This window comes from Ischnura elegans, chromosome X, assembly GCF_921293095.1.
Source record: "Ischnura elegans chromosome X, ioIscEleg1.1, whole genome shotgun sequence".
Lineage (NCBI taxonomy): Eukaryota > Metazoa > Arthropoda > Insecta > Odonata > Coenagrionidae > Ischnura > Ischnura elegans.
This window is the reverse complement of record NC_060259.1, coordinates 103744691-103768004: the sequence shown is the minus strand read 5'-3', so window position 1 is coordinate 103768004 and position 23314 is coordinate 103744691. Positions and strand designations below refer to the sequence as shown.

The 23314-nt window shown below is 37.4% G+C and overlaps 1 protein-coding gene across 33 annotated transcripts in view; it reads right to left on the bottom strand.

The window, feature by feature from the left end:
• Positions 1-14250: 14250 nt before the first annotated feature.
• Positions 14251-23314, bottom strand: part of LOC124171601 (twitchin) — a 207858-nt gene continuing 198794 nt past the window's right edge. For 31 of the 33 annotated variants that reach the window (XM_046550781.1, XM_046550780.1, XM_046550808.1 and 28 more), the window contains 11 exons: positions 22942-23119; positions 21586-21642; positions 21238-21401; positions 20870-20990; positions 18237-18382; positions 16775-16931; positions 16301-16426; positions 15632-15829; positions 15425-15538; positions 15086-15317; positions 14251-14999 (listed from right to left, as the gene is read on the bottom strand). In XM_046550781.1, coding sequence (XP_046406737.1) covers positions 15115-15317; positions 15425-15538; positions 15632-15829; positions 16301-16426; positions 16775-16931; positions 18237-18382; positions 20870-20990; positions 21238-21401; positions 21586-21642; positions 22942-23119 — 1464 coding nt within the window. In that variant the 3' untranslated portion in view covers positions 14251-14999; positions 15086-15114. The remainder of the gene's footprint in view (positions 15000-15085; positions 15318-15424; positions 15539-15631; positions 15830-16300; positions 16427-16774; positions 16932-18236; positions 18383-20869; positions 20991-21237; positions 21402-21585; positions 21643-22941; positions 23120-23314) is intronic. The other 2 variants (XM_046550787.1, XM_046550811.1) reach the window with 1 other exon arrangement.

Sequence of the window (23314 nt, the reverse complement as noted above, 5' to 3'; positions counted from 1 at the left end):
AAAGACAGTGTGGAGACACGGAGAAATATCGCAAGGAAGGAGAGATGGGTGGACTATCTGCCAAGGTAAAGTTATTATGGGGAGGTGAAGGAGGGCAAGGCATGCCAAACATTAACCCTTTGGCTGCAGTAGTGTATGATTTTTGCTACCAGCCTGTGCGAGAGAGTGTCTTGCAAGGAGTGAACCCTTATAAAACCAGGGCGACCGCTCTTTCATTCTCACCAGCGGATGAGCCTACATTTGGGCACTTGTTGTAGGCATAATAAGAGCATGAAGGAAACAATACGAAATGGACACAATGATAGGAAATGTGGAGAGGCGCCCCCTGCACTAAGGGATGGCCGGGCAGAGTTAAGCAGCTTTAGTGATCCCTACAGTGGATCCTAAACAGGTAGCTATAAAATTTTTGGGAAACTGGGGCAGGTAATTGATCAATGATCAAACATTTAAAAACATTTTTCATGCAGTCAGCATGCAAAACATTTTAAAACATTCCTGCAGACTAAGGGTTAAGCTAAGAGTGGAAGGATGCTTACAGAGTGAGGTGAGATTTACACTAGAAGCAATAAGTGGAGGATAGGTATGACATATACTGCTCCTGCATCATGATCCAAGCAGTCACTGATGATGCAAAATCTCATGGAAGACACATTATCATCAACTTTATGATAGATAACAATTGGATGAACTGTTGCCTAACTGTTATCCCAGAGAAATCCTTAAACTGAATCAGGTGCATCGAAAGAGAAATTCTCTGCAGAGTCAAGTAAAATTATGAGCCAAGTGATATTCAATACTTCATAAAAATTTTGCCTGAGATACAGCAGTAAAATGATAAGTAGTAAGGTGATCCACCATATAGACTAGCTGGTGTATATAATCATGTACATTTGCGTGTACATTCTCAATTGCTGTAAGATCTGTATGTGTCCACTGAGAATAAGTATGGGTTACATCATCTGATGCCCAAATTACTCCATACCCAAATGTTTGCATAGCAATTCACGCAGTTGATTTTTACCAGGGCACTGCTCACACCTGTGAACCATACACCGATTGTCATCTATGTCACAAACTAGGCACTTCATTGCATCTTTGCATTCCATTTTGACTGAAGGAAGTACATCTAGCATAAGCTTAACATAATGGAGTTCCATATAAACACATACTGAATGGGTAGCTCTTACTCCAACTATCACACACTATTTGGGATGCATTTGGCAGAATTTTGACTAATGTACTTTTAATTGGGGGATTTGCTGCCTAAAAATACTGTTTGACTCTGAGAGGTTACACAAAGTAGTCTTCTCTGTATGTTCGCTCCCTGGCCTTCAATAGCAACACTCACTGTGCCTTTCTTTCCAGAAAAAATGTGTTTAAACTCATCACTTTCATAAAATTTAATTACACCTTTTTTGGCATCATCAGCTTGCTGTTTTCCTTTTTTCTGGGTCACATCAGGAAGTATACCTTTCCTTTTCCTCAGATCTTGAGCTTGCTTCATTTGGTACTCAGTTATATTGAATATATACTTCTGCTGTTTTTTATGTAGTCTAACTTGTTGGCACCAGCATAAAAATAGACAACTGCTTTTCCTGGTTTGATTCTTTACTTTTCTTTATGAGATTCTCTATCATTGCATCGAAATCAGAACAATTATCACATTGCGACTCTGTCTAAATCATGGAAACCATTCCCTGGAGCATCTGAGCATGTGCTCACTTTTACTACCAAAAGTGAATTGACTGCTTTAATTTTGCTCCTGGCATAACTTAATCTGTTAGTTTTACTCACTTTTGAAATTTTGATAGGGGGACAGCTTAGACTTTCAAAACTTGAATTAATACACTTCAAAGTATCTTCATGCTTAATGCACTGTTGTGGGCAGTATGCATCTTCAACCTTAATGTCCTCTAAACTTGAAACCAAAGCTACACATTGAGGGCATAACTTTTGACCAGGATTAATAGATTTTCTGCCATGCATTTCAATTTTTCTTCCTGTCTGCACAATAATTTTCCTTAGCTTTTTCTGAGTGGTCTAGAATGTGCCTCAAACGGGTTGCAGCATTATCATCGTAAGAATGTGTAAGCACTGAGCTTAACCTCTTCCCTATGCAGGGCGTGATTTCACGGCCTGAATTTTCTTATGATAAAGAAGATTATCACGGCTTGACGTTTTCGAAGCAAAAGGCCAAAGGCCGTGTTTTCACGATTTCGCGGTCAAGCATGCCAAGTGGGTCCCAACCGCCATTAGGGTCTCTCGGCGTGAGAGGTCCGACCCTTTCCTATTGTCCGCGTGGGGATTATCTCGGCCCATCCCGGCACTTAGTGACCCACTCAAGGAAGGTGCTCATGGTCACTTATTTGTTTATAAGTTAAAATAACTAAAAACGTTCATGTTGCATTTATTGAAAATCAATGCAAGGAATTACATTCTGTATGTTCTGCTGATTGGTTCCAAATTTTAAACGGAATTCTAGCGTTCATATTAATGGAGTTGATCATCACCTAGAACAATTTTTGGAGACGCTAAGGTTAGATGCTTAGCGCATTAATGTTTAATTGTTATTTTTACAACTCACTAGCAAGTTTGTAGGAGCGATATTGTAATGATTTACATCTAAAAATATACGTTATTTTGTTAGCTACATTTTAGATGTACATTTGCGGTGAAATTCGATAGAATATTCGATTTAACTTCTATGAAAAAAAGCCCTCGTAATGTAATAAAATATGATTCTCTCAGTTCTTTGTCGTTAGCCAAAATTACAGTGACTATTTTTAATAACCTCTTACCAACCTTTGAATACAACGGTATTATAAACGAATTTCGCTATAAATACTGATTAATGCATATCCTAAAAATTCGTAAATTTAATGTACGATAATGTATGATAAGGAATGTTTTACGTAGACACATGTTGTGAGAAGCATTCCATACCATTGCAGGAAAGACAACTGCTCTACCCAGGTAGTTACTCTCATATCTTGGATCTCTGGTCAGGTTGCACCTCACAGAGTTAGTTCAGGACACATTAGTGCATTAATGTTTTCTTGGAAAAACTTATTATCCTCCAACTGGAAGACCCAAGAGTATATTGGTGTAAGTATTCTCCTACTGAAATATGTACAAGGAAGGTGATAACCTCACTCTTCTCGGAACAGCTCATTTTCTTTTCAAAATTTTCTTGGCGTGTATTCAAATTTAGCCGTTAACTATCTGTACGCATTCTGCTACCTATACCAGGGATGGTTTCTGTGGAACCCTGCTGTGCGATGCAGCCCATACCATGAATGAAAGAGAACTGCACCACCCAGGTAATTACTCTCATATCTTGCTTCTCTGGTCAGGATTCTGGTGGTCTGCTTTGTGCCCCTCATGGGCTTATTTCGGGACACATTAGCGCATTAATGTTTTCTTGGAAAAACTTATCATCCTCCAACTGGAAGACCCAAGAGTATATTGGTGTAAGTATTCTCCTATGGAAATATGTACGTGGAAGATGATAACCTCACTCTTCTCGGAAAAGCTCATTTTCTTTTCAAAATTTTCTTGGCGTGTATTCAAATTTAACCGTAAATGTTCTGTATGCATTTGTATGATTCAAGTAGTTTTAGGAGAATTTTTCGGGAAAATATTCTTCTGAAAAAATTCTAAATGTATCATTCTCATGTTTTCAGAGAACTGGAGAGCAGACGCAAATGAGGAGTGTGGATTTTGGCATCATGGATCTAAATTATGTTAATATCATAATTCGTAAATACCTAGAAGTAGGCTAGGAACATTGAAAGATTTCATTCCCTTTAAAGTATTTGTTGGTCTATGATATAATGCCGTTTTGCTGAAAACCCTAAAAATAACCGTAGAACTTCGTTTAAAAGTTCTACAGGCATTGCAAAATGAAAGGAATACATTGATGAACTGACATTTAATGCAACAGTAACAATTAAAAAAAATTAAAATTGCACTGGTAACAATTAACTGACCGCAAAAGTACGCCGGGATGGGCTGCTCTCGGGGAAAAGGGTCGAGGATTATCCCCACTAGGAAAGGTCATTAAGGGGAGGAAGCGACTACCTGGTCAGTCCCGAGCCGAAAAAAAACTCCGTACGGGGCGAAAAAGAAAATCTCAAACCCTTCGTAGAGCCAAAAGCAACTTCCCACGAGGGAGCTCGGCGCGAAAAGGTTAATAGTAATGGCCAGGTTTGGAGAAGGCATAGTAAGATAACTAGTCGGACGTCTGGTTTAACACCTTTTAATTCGCACACAGCACAGGTACATTGTTCTCTCTGACACACAGAGCGAGACATCCCCAGGTTCCTTCACACTCCAAGCAGCCTACAGCACTCGCATCGTCTCTTGACCCTCCCGCCATCTTCCTATTGGCCGGTATTGTTTGCAAGATTTTGCATTACCCCTTTGAATTGCACCTTCCCACGATGACCACATCCCAAGACAACATGTTGCAGCATGTTAAATGGCATAGAGGGGTACCGGAACACAGAGACCGGTCGCACACCAAGAGGTTGCAAGGTATGAGGGGTGTCAGATATTAGACTCTCACCTGAATGTGACTTGGTATCCGTATCTACTGTCACTCCAAAAGCAAAACCAAGCTGATGCGAGAACAGCGAGCGGGCACTCTTACAAATGCATATTTTTCCGAATATGCACACTGGTGGAGGAGACAAACCTGTGAATCTGGTGAGACAGTTACTGTAGAGGAGATCCCACTTCTCCATAGTACTTCCAATTCCAATGGAAGATCACTTATGTAGCACAGTCCTTGTTCTTGAGTGTAAGAGAGGCATTTGTCATCCAAAAGTTTCCCAATAAATCAGATATAAATACCCTCAATTACATAAGACACAAAAATTCAAGCTAAAAGATTTCACAACTTCCAGGGATGTCAAAATTCATAGTCAACACACCAGAACTCTATCCTTCAATCTCAAAGGCTGAAAGTCTAAATGATGTCTACTTCGTGTTGAGAGCTAAAGCATACCAACATTGTAGTCTCTGAAACTTGGGAGTCCAATGAAGGTATCAAACACATTGATAGTGCTTACAAAGTGTAAACTTAAAAGCAGATTGAACTCCTAATCAGTCTAAATCTCTCAAGTTCCCATATATTCTCATCATACACCTGGAAATTATATTGCAGCTGTTTATGACAGCAGATGGTATATTGGCTGCATTGTTCAAAGAGTTGAGGATGGTAATTCTTGTGAATTTCATGACGCCTGATGGTATGGCTAAGTCATACATGTGGCTGAAACATTTGGATGAGTGCTGGATACCGTCAAATGACGTGTTAATGCATGTACCAATGCCTAAGACCATACCAGGAAGGGAGTACACCTTGCCAGATTGCACAGTCACTGCAATTGAGTAGGCCTGGAAAGCTTCATCAGGCTTAGAGGCCAGAGGTATGCATTTATTCTTGAAATTTTTAACCACTTTTTTGCCTAATTGCGATTATCTAGTAAATCCATGTATGTCTTTGCTGAAATGTTACCATTTTATGCTCTTTGGAAATTAAAAAGAGATTAGCTGCAAAAATTAAAGAATGATAGGAGTTTACAGGAACCTCAGCACTCAGAATCAACTCACCTTTTGGGGGAAGCCCTGAAACATAAATATCTTAGCCCACTATTTTACAACCATCACTAAAATAAATTGTAGAAGCACTATCAATCATGGAAACAACTTCAAGTTTAATTTTCCTAAAAGAGGAAAGTTAGTGCAAGTTATATAATAAAACTCAGTCTCCTAATTGGTGTCCCTTTTTTGTAATTAGAAGTTGAAAAAGTGACATTTTGCCACAAAAAAATGGTGATTGTTAACAAGTTGGTGGTTTTTACCATGTCTACAGATATTTTTATGGTTTGCGTGCAATATATGTGAATTTTACATGTGTCTGCAAATGTCACTTTTTATGGAAAATGTTCAAACTGCAATTTTTGAACATTTACGGAAAAAATTTTCAAATGGAAATCATTTTGATAACATTTTTGAAAACTATAGCTGTATGTTTATAGCCTCTAAAATTTTTACCAACTTTGCTACTTTGATTTAGGTTTTACAGGGGCACAAATATAGCAGTTTTGAATAATTTGACTGCTATGCAGAATTTTTTTGTGTGCCTCATTGAATTCAAATATGTACTCATATCTTGGAAAATACTTGCAATGGGTCTTTAATAATTTGGATTTTTCTTAACTACGGTTAAAACTAAAAACAAGGAAAAATAATCAAAATCTGAGATGGTGGGCGTGGGACCCTGGTTGAGTTGTCATAGTTGACTATGTCATAGTTTGACCCATAGTCGACTGGGCAAAATCAATAGATATTTCCAAGAAAGTAGATATAGACTGGATGCTTGGGCATCTCATTTGTAACCAGTGCATATACGTAAGTCCCAGACAGCTTAAGTGAGGGCAGCAAGCAGTGAGTGAGGGTGGGCAAACATTGGTGAAGGTGTGAGTCAGGGGTGTCCAATGCTCCTGTTGGATGGACTGATATTTAAATCAGGTTCGCAATCAGATAGGATGCAATCTTGACAAGAAAGTGCCCTCGCAAAGGGGAAATTTGGTATAGGGTGGTCATAAATGCATGAGTGTGGAATCATAAGAATAACAATAAATAGGTACAGGATTGATGGGATAATAATTGATATGATTTTCAAAATTTGATACTTCAGAAGCAGTCTGGTCATATGTGCACCCTCACCAATTGACCAGTTACAATAGTGAGGTAGTGGATGCTCAGTCTAGGAATAATAAAATTGATATGTATTTGGAGGGGAATTGGTGTGAAAGTATTTTGGTAAATCCCCAAATTGGCAATTTGAGAATTCTGTTTCTTCGTAAATATGCCTTACACCAATTCTGAATGGTAGAAATGAAGAGTGAATATTGGAATACATATTTATTACCTATTTACTTTTTGAAGGACCTTTTCCACTACTAATTCTTTTAGCTCATCCAAATGTAGATGGTAATGCTGTAGTTTATTACAATGGCAAAAAAATTTAAGGCACAGTTTATAACATGCCTGTCTGAATGCAGCCACCTAAGGTACCACTTGATGAAATCCATTTTTTTCTATGCATTTCTTTTACTCAACTCCAGCATGCCCCTGAAAACAGCACACGATGGCCCTCGACGTGCGTGGGAGGTATAACTAACAATGATGGACAGCCAAAAACACCCATGCACTAGGCAGGGGTCACCTTCCCTGATGGGACTTGAACCCAAGACCTTTGGTTTGACAGGCAAGGACTTGACCCCATTGCACATAAGGCTGCACAATTGTCGTATACAAATTTGCTCAGTTAACGTTAACATGCTTCTGGGAATTTTCAAACTAGATACTGTTTCTTCCTGTGACATTCATTCGATTCATAAAAGATCCATTTATGAGTTCTATCTCCAATTTTTTCTAGTCATGTTTTTACCCATGTTTCACCAGAATGGGATTTACTGCCGCTGGTGTATTTGTATATGCAGTCCACACACTTGGCTTTGAAACAGCCTGGACTCCTTACTTCAGATGTGTGGTGGAAAAAACGCCAAAGGATCTCAAGGTCTACATATCAAATGCTAGTGATGGATGATTGGATGCTGCACTCATAATGGGAACATTTTTATGGTCATTGAGATCTTTAGCTATTGTTTATTTGCTGGCAGTCAACTCCTTCAATGAAAAACCATTTGAGGAATTAATAGAACAGTACAATTTGAATGTCAATGACAATTTGCAACATCCATCCCCACTTCAGTGCCCATAACCATTAGCTGAATGGGTATTATATCATTGCCCAATACTGCCTTAATTTTATTTAGACTCAATGTTGAGCTGCTAAGTTAAGGCCGATTTGTAGAAAAATTTGCAACAAATTATCCATATGAAGCACTTGCGTGAGATTCCAGTGACCATGTATCAATGCATACACAGCACACTCAAAATTTATACTGTATAGAAGTTGCATAAATGAATTCGCATAATATGCAAATAATATTTTGTCGATTATGAACATAATATGAAAATATTATGCCATCAAAAACTTTAAATAATATTCAGATAATATGTACATATTTTCTCATGGATAATAATAATAATATTTATTTATCTCGAGATCTTGGTACATACGTGTTCCATGATATACAGCACGTCAATGTTTACTTACAAAAAAGAAGTAAAAAATAAAAAATACCCATACAGAACATATTTACAGAGTTAAATATTCATCAATGGAATAAAATAAATTTATCATGAAGTACTCCTTCACCTTAAATTTAAAACTTGTCATTTTTTCCACACTCTTACTGTTTCTAGGAAGCTTGTTATGTACTAGGAGTCCCATGTCATTGGGGGAAAGGCTGGTTTTACTGATTCTGATGAACTTAACATGTAGATTGCCACAGTTCCTGGTATAGTGGTTGTGGATGCTATCGTTGGTAGCATACAATACAAAATTGCATTTGGCACAAATGATTGCACTCAACATGTAAACACACGGAATTGGAAGAATGGAGAGTTCCTTGAAAAGAGGGCGTCATGGAGCCCTAAGGGGTACACTAAGCTTCAGTCTCACTATTTTCTTTTGTATTTCAAAAACAACATGAGCACAGGGTAAAGGGCCCCAAAAAAGGATGCCATAAATTACATGGGAATATAACTCTCCATAATAGATTGAGATTAGCACTTCATTTTTTTTCTTGATTGAAGCTTTCACAGCTCATTTTGATTAAAAACAAGTGACGTATGGGTGTATGCCCCGTGTCGTAATGGAGATTGCCCCGACGTTTCGCGACCGACTGCTGGTCACTTCTTCAAGGGAATGATGCTGGGATTTGGTTTTTGCTGCCTTTTTTTTATGTTTCAGGTGGGAGGGGTGGGCGGAAGGTGTGAAGAGTGAGGGCTGGATTCCATGTACAGCTGATTCTCAATCCGGTATCTCTGTTATAGTTGTTCTTCTTTGTTTCAATGGCTTCACGAATGAGTCTTTAAAATGTTTTACCCCCGTGATGACTCTTGATTTTTCAAAGTCAATTGATGTCCGGTGGCTTGGTGCTCTGCTACGGCGTACTTTGAAGAGTAACCCAGTTGAATATACAAATGCTCTTCTGTACGAGGTTTTGACCCTACGTTTCTCCGATGTATTTCTTCTTGCACGTTCCACAGGGCATTTTGTACACTCCTTCAATTTGTAGTGGCGTCCTATCCTTGCCATTTCCCAGGAGGTGTCATACTTGGGCGTGTGGTTTAAAAATGGCTTTTATGTCAAATTTCTGCTAGATTTTGCCGATTTTATCTATCGTTCCTTTCATGTAGGGGAGGAAGGCTTTCTTTTGGCTAATGATGTCTTCTGTGTCTTTGGAATTGTTCCTGTTGTCCTTGTTGATAATCTTTTTAAAATTGCGGGATATAGCTCCGTTGTTGTAACCATTAAGACGTAGGATGGATTTCAGCTTAATAGTTTCTGAAGAGAGATTCTTCGGGTCACTCAGCCGGATCGAACGCTCAATTAGAGGGGTCATCACAGCGTTTAATTGAGCAGGGTGGTGATGAGAACTGGCATGGAGATACCGATTTGTTGACGTCTGTTTTCTATACACGACGTGGCCTAGGCTTCTGTTGTCCTTCTTTTTCACCAAGACGTCGAGAAATGGCAGTTTTCCTGATTCTTTTATCTCCATAGTGAATCCGGATTGAGAATCAGCAACACTTGGAACCCAGTCATCCACAACATTTCGTCGTTTTCCCCCTCCAGCCCTCACTCTTCACACCTTCCGCCCACCCCTCCCACCTGAAATATAAAAAAAGGCAGCAAAAACCAAATCCCAGCATCATTCCCTTGAAGAGGTGATCAGCAGTCGGTCGCGAAACGTCGGGACAATCTCCATTACGACACGGGGCATACACCCATATGTCACTTATTTTTAGCACTTCATTATTAACTGTTGACCTAATCAAGCGAACCAAAAAGCACACTGAAAAGTTTTTTTTACATAGACTATAAACATGGCTATCCCAGCTTAGTCTACTATCAAGGGTAACCCCCAGGAAGGAGGCATTGTCGCTCCTTGGAATCTTTGTACCCTCAAAAGACACTGAAATATCTGGTAAAGGCTTATTTTTGTTTACAAAGTGAAGTCAATTTGTTTTTTCTTTATTAACAAGAAGAAAATTATTACTACACCATTCTTGCAAGAGGTTAACAATACTGTTAGCCCTTAACACGGGCTATCGATTGAAGAGGCTGACACCAAGACATTTTTGTCATCAGCATACAATATGGAGTGTGTATTAGGCACGGAATGCAGCACCTTATGCCAAGTTGCTGAAGTTTCGACAGTAATATGTGGTGATTGATACAATCAAAGGCCTTTGAGAAATCGAATAATAAAACAAGAGATTCTAGTTTACTGCCTAAGTCGGACAATATTTTGTTGATGCTATGATAGGTAGCGGTTGATGGTTTGATAGGTAGTGGACATGGATTTTCTAAATCCACGCTGTTAGGTTGTGAGATTCCAAGTATGTATAAAAAGCTGTTTCAAAGATTTTACCAAATTGATTCGGTATAGATATTGGTCTATATGAGCTCATATGCTGTTTATGTACTGCCTTTACCTTTATAGAGGGGGATGACTTTGGTACTTTTAAGGGGTGATGGAAATTGGCCAAGCCTTAGAGTATTATTATTATTATTCATTGGCTAAGAATAAAAGAGGGTGTTTAATGGCATCAAATGATTTTGTAATGATGATGAGAGGAATGGACCAGTGGTGTATTTATTCACCATTTGTGAAGGATATTAGCTAATTCACTGTCAGAGCATGGGAGAAGAAATAAAGAATTAAATTGGCTTGATGATTGTCTACAAGTGCTTTATTGAGCCTCAATGAAAAACTGATGAGATGTGAAAAAGTCATTAAAAGCCATGGCAATTTCAGAACTGTACTCAAGTATGTCACCTTGGGAATTCAGTAATTTGAGATTAGTGGTTTGTGATTTTGGAAATTTTGACTCATTGATAATTTTCCAGATTTCTTTTGATCTGTTTCCCGCATTACATATTCTGTGATCATTAAAAGTTCTTTAAGCATCTTGAAGAAGACGTTTATATTTCTTTTTTATTGACTTGTATTTGAGCATTTCAATGGGGTCCGAACAGTTTTTGCAAAAGTGGGCCATGTTTTTCATGAATCTAGATGCATACTGGATTTTGTCAGATACCCATGACTTTCTGCCCACAGATAGAGACGAGTTTTTAATTCTAACATGCAATACAGGAAAACAATAATCAAAATAGGTCAAATAAATAAAATAATAATATTGAATAAAAACAATTAAAACCATCTTCAAAGGAGCTCATGGAGTAAACATTGGACCAATCATGTAACATGAACAAGTTACCGAGGGTATTCATGTTCTCATCAGAAAAATTTCTTTTGCATTGCAATATCATCTTGTTTGAGACATTTAGGGAGAATGTAGAGATTAATGCATAGTGGTCCGAAAAATGAGATATTATAACATCAGTTTTCACAAATTGATATTCAATATGTGAAAACTGATGTTATAATATCTCATTTTTCGGACCACTATGCAACTTTATTTTTCGTGTGAGTGTTTCCTTTTTTTATTTCGTGTCTATTTTTAGTGACTGTGTTTTTAAACATTCGTATTATGTGCTACGTTGCATCGCATTTCTGCAAAACATTGAATATGTATAACAATCCATATACATATCTCATATACATATGTAGCAAAATGTATCCATAGCAATCGATGTTTATACATCCTCTGTGTCATAAAATGTGAAAATTTATATTTTAATATCACCAAAAGTTTCCTATCGTTCCCAGTTAACTCTACAAATAATTTTTTTTCTTATTTTCCACATGGGCATATTGTGGCCTAGAGCAGTAAGCTTCGTACCCATTTAGCCATTAATGATTGTGGTGAATTGAACGTCTCTTGAAAAAACTAAGATAAATGAGGAAAAAATGGGTTCATGGAAATGTATTGAGTCAGGTTACTCATCTGGAAACACATAAACAAAAATGAATGATAAACTTCAGGGTGTGAAGAACAGGACTTTATTTAAAACCAAAGTAAGTACACGTGAGTAATTGTCGTCTGCCATTGCGGTTGCCAGCAAATCTGAAGTTATTATGCTCCTACTTTTGTGTGTTAATTCCCAGTATTTTAATTAATTCTTTAAATACCAAAAATGTATATATTATGACGATGCTTTTTCAGTCAGAGTCCCAGCTTGAAAAATGGAGGAAGGCTATTCCAAGGAGGGATGAAGTTTTACTGTTCAAGTGTGTGAGCTACACTTTCACCCTGAAGATATCTCGGATATCACATAATTGATCATTTACTCATAGTGAGGTAAGCAAGGAGGGGGTGCGAGCAGCCTCTTTCTAAAATCCATTTTGTCACAGACATTATGGAAGAGAAGCACGTGTCCATAATTCGCACACCTATCTAGCCACTTGAGAGGCCTTTTCATAGACTAAAGAAGGCTCCTTGCCTGCATTCTCAGATCTAAAAATATCATGATCATTACAAAAATTATTCATCACTTTTCTAAAAGTTGGAAATGTCGATTTTTTCTAACGCCGCCGAGATGCCAAAAAGTAGTGGCAGTGGAATTGATTGTTTGGGTGTGTCGACGCTTAAGTGATTCTGCCTCACTGCTCAGTCATTTGATTCAAGTCGTTTATTCAAAGGGTCATATATGCGTAATTAATTTACATAAAATAGATAGGAACTTTTATATTTTACTAAACAGGCCAATTTCCCTGAGAAATAATATTACATTATTCAAATTAGTAGGGTGGTCTCCTAGAAGGGATTCCCCTCTATTGAACCGTGTCCACTCGTCACAGTATTTATCACACATAAGGATATGTTGGAAACTTAAGGAGCACCTACACTAATCACACTGAGGAGCTTGCTTCTCTTCGGTAAAGAGAAAGACATGAGTCAAAGGGCAGTGCCCTATCCTTAGCCGTGTTATTACTACTTCCTCTGTGTAGTGCCTACACAACAGAACTTTTCGCAACTAAGATGGCTTTGGAAGCTTTAATTGACTATGATGGCTCCTTCGTCACATGCATTGACTCCCTTAGCTCACAATAATGTATTTCTGGCTTCTCACCCATGCACCCAATTGTTCAAGGCATTCACTCCATGCTGCTATCCCTCATGAGAAAGGGAGTAAATGTTTGTTTTCTCTGGGTTCCGGGACACGAGGGCATAGCTGGGAACGAAAAAGCAGACGTCTTGGCCAAGGAAGCTCTAAGTGATGAAGAGTATACATAAACGCTAGTTCCCTACAAAGACTTGAGAGCGTCACTAAGAAAAGCTGTACTTGAACAGTGGAGGGAGTCGTGGAGGACTCTGAACGATGGCAAACTACAAAGCATCAAGGCAACAACGTCAGCTTGACCCTCCTCCGCCAGGAACAATCGAAGGGAGGAAGTAGGAATTACACGGCTAAGGATAGGGCACTGCCCTTTGACTCATGCCAAAAAAAGGGAAAAGTTGCAACACATTCTTTTTTTTTACCTTCTACCATCTGCCGATTTATATTATCAAAGATAAGTGCCGTTCTAACAGTACATGCAGGATGAATTTTGCAGTATTCGGGGGGTGGGAGGGATGGGCATTTGGAGAGGGGATGTGAGCAGCCTGCGTGGGCGTTTGAATATTTTCTTAGCGGACATGCAGTCCAATTTGGCATTTTGTAGCTTAACGGTTGCAGATTTGTCAAAATGCACAAAATTCTTGTAATCAATGGCAGTAACTCGGCAAAAACTATAGGGAATCCAGTCCATACTCATTTTTACTATGAATAAAGTAATGATGCTAATTTTACGGTTCCTCCTAATTTATTTTTAATTTTTCTATTAAACTGGCCTTTAGTGAAATGAAATGTACCTACCATGCTTCATTACAGTAAATTTAAGTAGATGTAGTAAGAATGATCTCCATAAAGAAAAATAAGAAAATAAAAAAGGTCTGGATATCACAAGTTGTTGATGGACAGTCCATTGAAGAGAAGAAAGGAGCAGATTGAAGAGATCATGAAATATTGTATTCCGTCATCATAATCAAGGCACTTTAATTACTCCTATTCCTCTTCAATCATCAATGTCTTCCATTAGACTTGATCAGTCATTTTGCACCAAAAACTATTATCAACTTTAAATAAAATATGGCTTGTTTATCACTGTAATATTTATTATCAGTCATTTACCCACAAAAAATATTGAAAACATCTTTTTATACATTAAAAAAAGGTATAAAGGCCAAATTAAAAATTCATGAGTGATAACAAAAGATGCAGGTCATTATTTTGATGCTTTCATCACCAAAATAAACCCAGGCACTTCTTCACATTGATCTTATAAAGATAATGAACACATGAACTGAAGTAGCCTCATTATAAAAAAATTAATTTGCCTGCAATGTTACGAAATGTATATCATTTCATGGCTAGAATATACCTTCTCAAAAAAAATATATAAAAATTTTATTTTCATGACAATTTTGAACAAGCAACATTCATGAAGGCATGAAATACATTTCAATTACATTAACAGTAACTTATTTTGCAAGATAACTTACACGAATGACTCTAAACAATTAGCAAGATTAACAATAGAGATAGGCTTCCAAGATTTGAAATAGATCCCCAATGACAATTTTGATCTTGGTCGTACTGTTACTGTTGAGGATGCTATTATTTAACAATTGCCACTGAGGAAATATTTTGGACTGGAAGCCACAGTTGAAGAAACAGAGTTAATATATGCATTGCATTAGAGATGAAATATTGAGAGATAAAACAAACATTACGTGAATATTTATACATCACATTTTTTACAGAACATCCTGACTACATCCATTTCTTTTCTGTACAATAATAGATTAGATTTTCAAGTCAGGAAGCCACTTCTTTGGAGAATCTGAAATACAAAAAATATCAATGACAGCAAGCAGCATTGAAAACCATAATAACCACTGCAATCAACACATGAATATGAGAACAGACCTTTTTTATGGGAGGACTTTGCCCATCCTTCATTGGTCACCAGAGGAGCTTACATTGAGAGCAAAAGCTGCCATCGTTTCACCTTTCTTTCCAATTGCTTTGGCAGTGTACTGTCCAACATCAGTAGCAGAACAGTTTGTGATTTCAAGTTTAAATTTCTTCTTTCCATCCATTGTGAACTTATACTTCGAGCTTTCTTCATCTATGGGTTTCCCATCCTTCAACCATGTCACTAATCCAATAATGATTCATTTAAAAATTAGCACGATAATCACAAGTGTTGAGAGTACAAAAATGGAGCACTGGAAAGCACTAAGGATAGTAAGGATTAGTACTCACCTTTGAGTGGTACCTTCTCTATCTCACATTCAAATTTGGCACTTTCTCCCTCTTGCACAGTGGTGGACTGGGGGAATGTTTTAAATACAGGGCTCTTTGGTTCTTCATTAGGAACTGAAATATAAGTTTGATTACGTAAGCAAAGGATTCAAGCACCATAGACATGGTTGCATCCCCTGCAAAGAAAACCTACACTAGATAACTTACCAAGAACATTCAATGTGCAGCTGCTAAAAGACTCGCCAGCATCATTGAATGCCTCACATGTGTATGTTCCTGAGTCTTCAGGGAATATTTCAGCTATGTTGAGCTTGTAAATATTAGCCTCATTGTCATACTGGAAATCTTTGCTAGGCTTGATTTCCTTGTTGTTATGAAGCCATATGACATCAAACTTCTTAGCACCTGCACGAATTTAATAAAAATATTAGAATGAAGGCAAATTAAAACAAAAAGAACATCCACATCATGTACCACTTGCATTTCAACTATCACAACTTATCTACAATTTAAACAGAAAAAGGCCTATTAGATTAAATTAATATGATGAACCAAAATTTCTAACTGTACGAAAACTGACACCATGAAAATTGTGGCTGCATTGTTGTTTTTATTTAATCTGAATCCATCTCTCAAAAAACCCTATTCCTCAGAATTTTATCTACATTTCACCTTCCCTTCATTGGTATAGTTTTTCAATAACTTATTCTTCCTCATCTATCCTGAATTTCAACATAGTTCACATTGAAACACACAGAAATAGATTGGTTATAAAGACTTTGCTATTGCAAATAGAACTAGCAGTAGCGGTATTCAAACCTCTGATCCATGAAGTAAATCAAATGAGTGATTGAAGAGTAAAATATTGTAACTTACCTATGATTCTACATGAAAGGGTAACAGGTTCCCCATCCTTGACAAACATAGATGTAAGGTGGCTAACTATTTTTGGAGGAGGATCTCCAGCTTTTCCTTTGGCAGCAGCTGCAGCTGCATCCATAGCTGTTTGCAAAAAGAAGGAGTTAGGTAGCTCAATAAATCTTGCATAAAATATTTGTAAACATTGGCAGCCATGACTGCAGTCAAATTTTATAACTTAGAGAGTGGACAGGACACCCGTATACAGTAACTGCATCAGCAGATACAGAATTGAATGTAATAGTAAAATGTAAGCAACATCAAATTTTACAGGGATTTACAAGCCTTACACAGGCCCCTTCCATGCCAACAATCAGGTGGGTTATTACAACGATGGATGACCTCAAATTATATTTTAAATATTTGCATTTGAAAACAATATCCCAGCATTTAAATATCACCCACAACTAAGTAGCACTTGAAACAACTTACGTATTACTTTGAGGTGGCACTTAGTCTCAGCTGATCCTTTAGTATTCACTGCTTTGCAAATGTAATCACCCTCATCTTCAGGGAACACTTCACTAATTGACAAGGTGGCAATACCATTTTTGTACTTAAGGTCTATTACATCAGATGAGCTCAGTGGCTGTAACAAATTGTAAAAATGAGTTATTTTTAGTAATTTAGGTTCCAACATGATTAGTTACACACATTATTTTTCACCCCTAAAACATAGAGCTATTTTAATAGTTTTATTCTCTCATTAACCTTGAAATGCTTAGCATACCCACATGGCCGCAGGAAAAAAGCTCCACTTGGTGCCTGGTGTGCCCCTATGGGCACTCTAAATTTAAGGGTTTCAATTACATCTGCCAAGAAGGGCAATCAATGGGCATTAAAATGCAGCAGCTAAAGGTTGAAGGGACTCTCATGGGTTAAATTTGAAAAATATTCCCGACTGCAATTTTCGTAAACTGAATTTAGGAAGGACAATTTAGAACTTTTTCTAGTGAAACAATATCTTCATGAATCCCATGTTAAACCAAGAGGTATTTTTAATTTAAATTAATATTTTCTTAACTCATCACATCATTCACAAACATTTATCACTATGGACCTTGACTTTTAACTTTCCAGTCAAGAAAAAATTTACAATACTTCACAAGTGATTTCGAATAGTAACCAAATGATCCACAAACGCATTCATGTATGTTAGCAAGAAATAGGTATTTTGTAATCAATCCTAATCTACTTCACACTAAGCACACACTTCTTTGATCATATCTCCCATCAACTGGAATGTATTTAAAACACATTTTTATGAATAACAAATTGAAAAACATTATGACCAAGTATAACTCAACCTTTAATGATATTCCATCCCTATTGATTTAAATATACACCAAACAAGAACCATATTTCTCTTAATATAGTTCCCCTCTGAATAGCGGCCCCGCATCCATAATTTTGAGGATTCACTTTAGGGAAAAAATGTTTAAAAAGTGTAGCAATATGGTCCCCTCTTTACTTTCACCACGGGAATTTTTGAAAAAAAAGGGGGACACTATATTCACATAAATATTGAATACTACACGACATTCTGATAATCTTACTTCCACATTAGTCTTCTCATCATTCTGGGAATGTCTTCGAACAACCCCTTTAGATAATGCAATGTGGGCATCAGTGTGAGATTTATAACTACATATTTGGTGCAAACAATTGGCATTTACACAATGCACATAATTTGAAACAGCCATGATGTGAGATGAGATAACATAACGGAATCCCAATATGCTCCAAAATCAAGTTATCATGGTTATGGACAGATGCAAGGTATACAGAGCAGCATAGTATGATCAACCTAAGCGCTATCAATCTCTCACTAATGGCACTAAAAAGCCTATTTTAATAGTAAACAGATTAAATTAAGATTGTAGAAAGAGCTTACTTGGGCATTCTTAAACCATGTAACTTGGGGATCTGGGTCACCCTTGATCACACATTTAAGGTTAAGCTGCTCTCCATCCTTAACGGTCAAATCAGATAACTTTTCGGTGAATGAAGGAGGGCACATGAGAGAGTCATCTGGAGGCACTGTAACAAACAAACAATCAGTGATTTAAAAAATAAAATTCTTCAAAGAAATTTGCTGGCATATCTTTTCAGTAGAGATGGGTCCAATAGCAGATTTCTCGAACTCGAATATCGAATTCGAATATTAAACCATTGCTCGAATATTCGAGTGCCTCGAATTTCGAATATCTCGAATACTAAACGATGAATGCGGGAACGTTTGACTCGGTTGCCTATGCAGTAGGAAACACACGATTTTAGGGAGTAATTTTGATTTCCTTTAAAGGATTCAAACAGGAATTTAGCTGATTAATGGAATATTTTAATTTTATGGAATCAATTGGGCATATAGTTGATTCAACTAACATCTCTTTCAAATTTTCTAAGGGGACACACCACCTCGCAAAAAATGATTGCATGCCGTCTCGGCATTTACACTGCTACGATGGATTTCTGTCTGATTTATACATTCTTATCTACCAAACCCCATTTCAGCAGCATGTCCAACTTCTTATTTTCAACAGGTAGCTCGCTTTACCCCCACTCCTGCTGTCAAGTGCTAGCGGACAATCTGAGGCGTTTTGCAAAATACACTCGCTTCTCCACCGGATTTTTTTCAATTATTTTCAGTCCATCTTTGGAAGTTCTCATGAGATAAGAAGATGCATTTGAATTGCTATCAGGGAGAAACCAAATATCCTGAGAAAATATCCCTTCGTCTCTGACTGTAATAATAGAGATTTAGAGCACAACTCACAAATTATAACTTGATATATGTTTTGGAAAAAAAATACCACATCAACTTCTGAGAAGCTCTGCTGCTTATATCGAGTCTCGCCAGAATGCTAAGTCCCCGTCGTATTGTGACATTTATTTCCTCGCATAAAATGCTTAAATAAAGTCAGAAATGCGTCGCGTTTGGTCTTATTCTTTTTTAAATTACGTGCACATTACTAATATTTCAATCCAATAAAGGTGCCAAGGTATCAATTGCCAAAAGTCATTGTTAGACACCTTTTGGGCTTATAGGTGATTCTTGCAGCAGTTGACTTCCAGAAACTGGGAACTTTGAAGCAGGTAGGCTGAAAAAGGTCAGTGGGTGGGAAAAGGGGGAGCGCGAAACACGTTTCTATTGTTCTCGTGTAACTTGATATTTTTTTCGAAGCTAAGGTCTTCATAATACGCTCCCTGTGCAAGCTGGGACCTTTTTTTATTTCAGAGAAGAGGAAAGCCTCAGAGGGGGGGTAGTTCTGAATGGAGGGGGATAGCGGATCTTGGGAAATGTGCTAATGTAACTATCCCACGGAACTCATGCAGCAGTTGACCTCCAGAAATGGGGAACTTTGAAGCAGGTAGGCAGAAAAAGGTCAGTGGGGGAGAAAGAGGGAAGGGTGAAACACGATGCTATTAATCTCCTGTAACTTGACATTTTCTTTTGAAGCTTTTCATTCATGGTCATCATCATATGAACCCTGCACGAGCTGGGGCCTTTTGTTTGATTTCGAAGAGGAGGAAAGCGTCGGAGGAGGGGCCGAGGGCTGATGGATGGAGGGGGAAGCGGGTTTTGGGAATTGTGCTACGTAGTTACTATCCCTCGGCACTGAGGTTCTCCTGGTGGGGAAACTGGGGACTTTCGGATTTTTTCACCCGATCATTTTCGGTTCCCCACGTCAAACTCTTTTCACCACTCTAATCCACGAATTTGATATAGTTCGTCAACTTGCCTATAATGGCGCTGCATGCACTAAACGGCTAGAGTTCTTTACAATTTTCTGAGTCAACTACCAATGACAGAGTGCGACAGTGTACGGCGCAAAATTCAAAGTATTCGAAGTATTCAAGAGCGTACCTTTAGCATAATTATTCGAGACCTCGAATATTGAATACTTTCTAGTATTCGAGGTATTCGAGTATTCACGGATACTATTCGCACATCTCTACTTTTCAGCAACATAAGTTTTTGATGTCGAGACGACCTTAACATATTTTAGATTATGTCATTGATATTTTTCAGTCAAACTGAAATAAATGTGTGATTGAGGTAACGAGTTGTATAGAAATCAATTCTATAGAGCAAACATGACTTGACCATCACACCTCTTAAATAACTTGTTACAAATTATTTCATTAACAATCATTCATTCTCTTGAGCTTTCTTCCAAATTCTGGGGCTAAATGTATGAATTCCATGAATTCACACGTGGAAAACAGGATTGAATAGTTGAAATAAGCAAAATACATAAATAATACAATAAGGAAAAAATTATACAGAAAATAATTGGTTCCCATGAATTTTACAGCGGAAAATGGATCAATTGGCATACATTTTTAAGTATGTAGGGCTTTATGTGGCATTATGTTTTATTTTTGAATGACAAAATCATGTGAAAAGTATTTCCAAATTAGTGCTGTTATATTTATTCTTCAGTTTGCAATGATAAATAGCTACAGATGACTTTTGCTGAGCAAGACTTATTAAGGGGGAATATTTACAGATGAATAACTCACAGATAAGTTCCTTGGTGGCACTCCTTGACCTTGATGGGCTTTCTGAGGCATCAAGCTTTCCACCATACTTCTTAATTGGTCGCCTCTCTGACGTTTCTAAGGCTTCAGCTACACTGGATGACTACAAATAAATAGAATCAAAGTGAATCATTAAAGCTGAAGGAAAGATGAATATTTGAAGATAATAGGGAGAACGATGGTAATAGTCAATATAAATCTCAATGGTGTGAACATGAGAGGAAGGTGGATGTGGCATTCAAATAAAAACTACCGTAAGAGAGGATTTTCAGTAGAAACTTGAATGATATGGGCCAAAGAGCAGTAAGTGCACTCCTACAATAGCATATCATTTACTTTTCTCAACTGACCTTTATTGTGGATTGCTGATGGGTTGACGAACTGTACTTTGATGTGCTGCTACTGGTGTGTGAGCTGCTTGTGTGAGAACTGCTCTGGTGACTGCTGCTGGTCGTTCTAACACTTATGGCAGGAGGTGGAGCTGGACGGCTTGGAGGCTCTATGTATCGCCGATCTATAAAAAGCTCAAAATTATTGTTCTGCCCAAAAAGAATTAAAATTTATTGTTAAAAATCAGGTGTTCAACTACTCTAATTTTTTTGATAATTAGACACTAAATACAGTGCAATTCAGCAGAAAGTGCAAAATATCACAATCGGTCTTAAAAAGCACTAAACTAAGGTTAATTTGCGAGTTACCTCCAGAATACATCAAGTTATGAGCAAGTTGAGCCTGTTCAGCAGTTTCTCCAAATCCTACAGACAAAAGAAAAGTGATAAAAGCTTCTACTTAAAGCATTGAAAAATCTACAGAACACACTGTGAAATAAATGGTGCTGGATTAAGTTGAAAACACTATTTCCATCTAAATATATATATATATGTGTACTTGATCACACATTTGTAGAGACTCTGAAAAGTGGCAAATGAACAGGTGGTAGAGTAAAATAAAAATCACATCCAAAATGGATTAAAACTCTCAAATTTCATGGACATTCATTAACTTGGTAACATATGAAATTTCAGTGGATTTTGCTAACATTAGAACACAAAATGTTCTAACACGTTCACTCATAGGTTCTTCAAACATCAGAATTAGTGCTTTCACTCTTCTAAATCATTCGCAGAAAATTCCATTCATAAACTTTCAGAGTCCCTACACAACAGCAAATGACTACTTGAAGCCATACCATGTTATGTAGAGAAAAATGGAAGCAATAATACTGTATGCAGATCAATAGTATTCATCCCTCCAGAAGGCAATGTTGATAAAGTAGTGTTTTCCTTTCATCATTCTTGTAAATTAATATTTTGTAGTCTTTTGCTAGTTTCTATTTGCTATATGCTTTGAGGTATCAAGTGAGATTCACATCAAACTATTTTCAATTTTTTTATGCAGAAAGAAGTATCGTTTGAAGATTTCCTCTTGTAGATACATATACGTACTTTGAATAATAAAAAGAGCTAAAAAAGACGTGTCAGCATTTAGCTGTAGTGATAAAAATAATAACCTTTATAAATAGTGCACGATCATTCCCTGGAACTCTTCTGGAGGGTAGTATGCTACAATGCAACAATCGAAAAACAGTGGGCTGGCTCTACATTGCCAATACCTCACCATCCAAATGGCAAAACAGCAAATCTCTTAGCACATTCAAGGCAGGACATGATCCTCCTCAACACAACTCCTGAGCACACGCCCCCCTTTTTTCATTATCCCAAAACTACTCCAAATCTGGGTCCTAAATAGACCACAAGCAATGACAGATGGGGGAGCTAATACAAGGTCAAACTGATAGACAGCACTCATCGAAGCAAGTTTCTCAAGCATATGAGCAAGCTCTACATCAATGGAGTGGAGAAACACATCCCTTGATCAGATCTGCACTGAATGTGATAACTATGTTTCACCAATTTAACCTAATACAAAAGTAGTTTGCGTACAAGAAAATATCTCTAGAAAAGGCTTCAATAGCAGACCAATAAAAGAGAATAAAGGACAGCAATACTGAAGATAGCTACCTACTTATTCACTAGTACTTATCCACACTTTACCTTCTACAATGACAACACAATTTGTTTCATCAGTGCCATGAACGTTGGTTGCAACACAGCGGTATTTTCCGGAATCTTCTGGTTTACAGTCAACAATTTCCATGGTTATCACACCATCCGCATGAGTCATTGTGTACTCATATCGGCTAAGCTCCCGTTTCTCCTTGAACCATTTTACCTTATTTAAAAGAAAAAAAATCAGGACTATCATTCAAAATTTCATTAACTTGATTTATTAACATAGCACCAAGATATACATAGCAGTTTTGGGAAACTGTTGTATTTGATGCGAATAAGAAAGATAATGCTTGTAACTTAAAGGGAAAGCAAATGAATTCAAAATTAGCCATAGGATTCATTGAGAATAAATCCT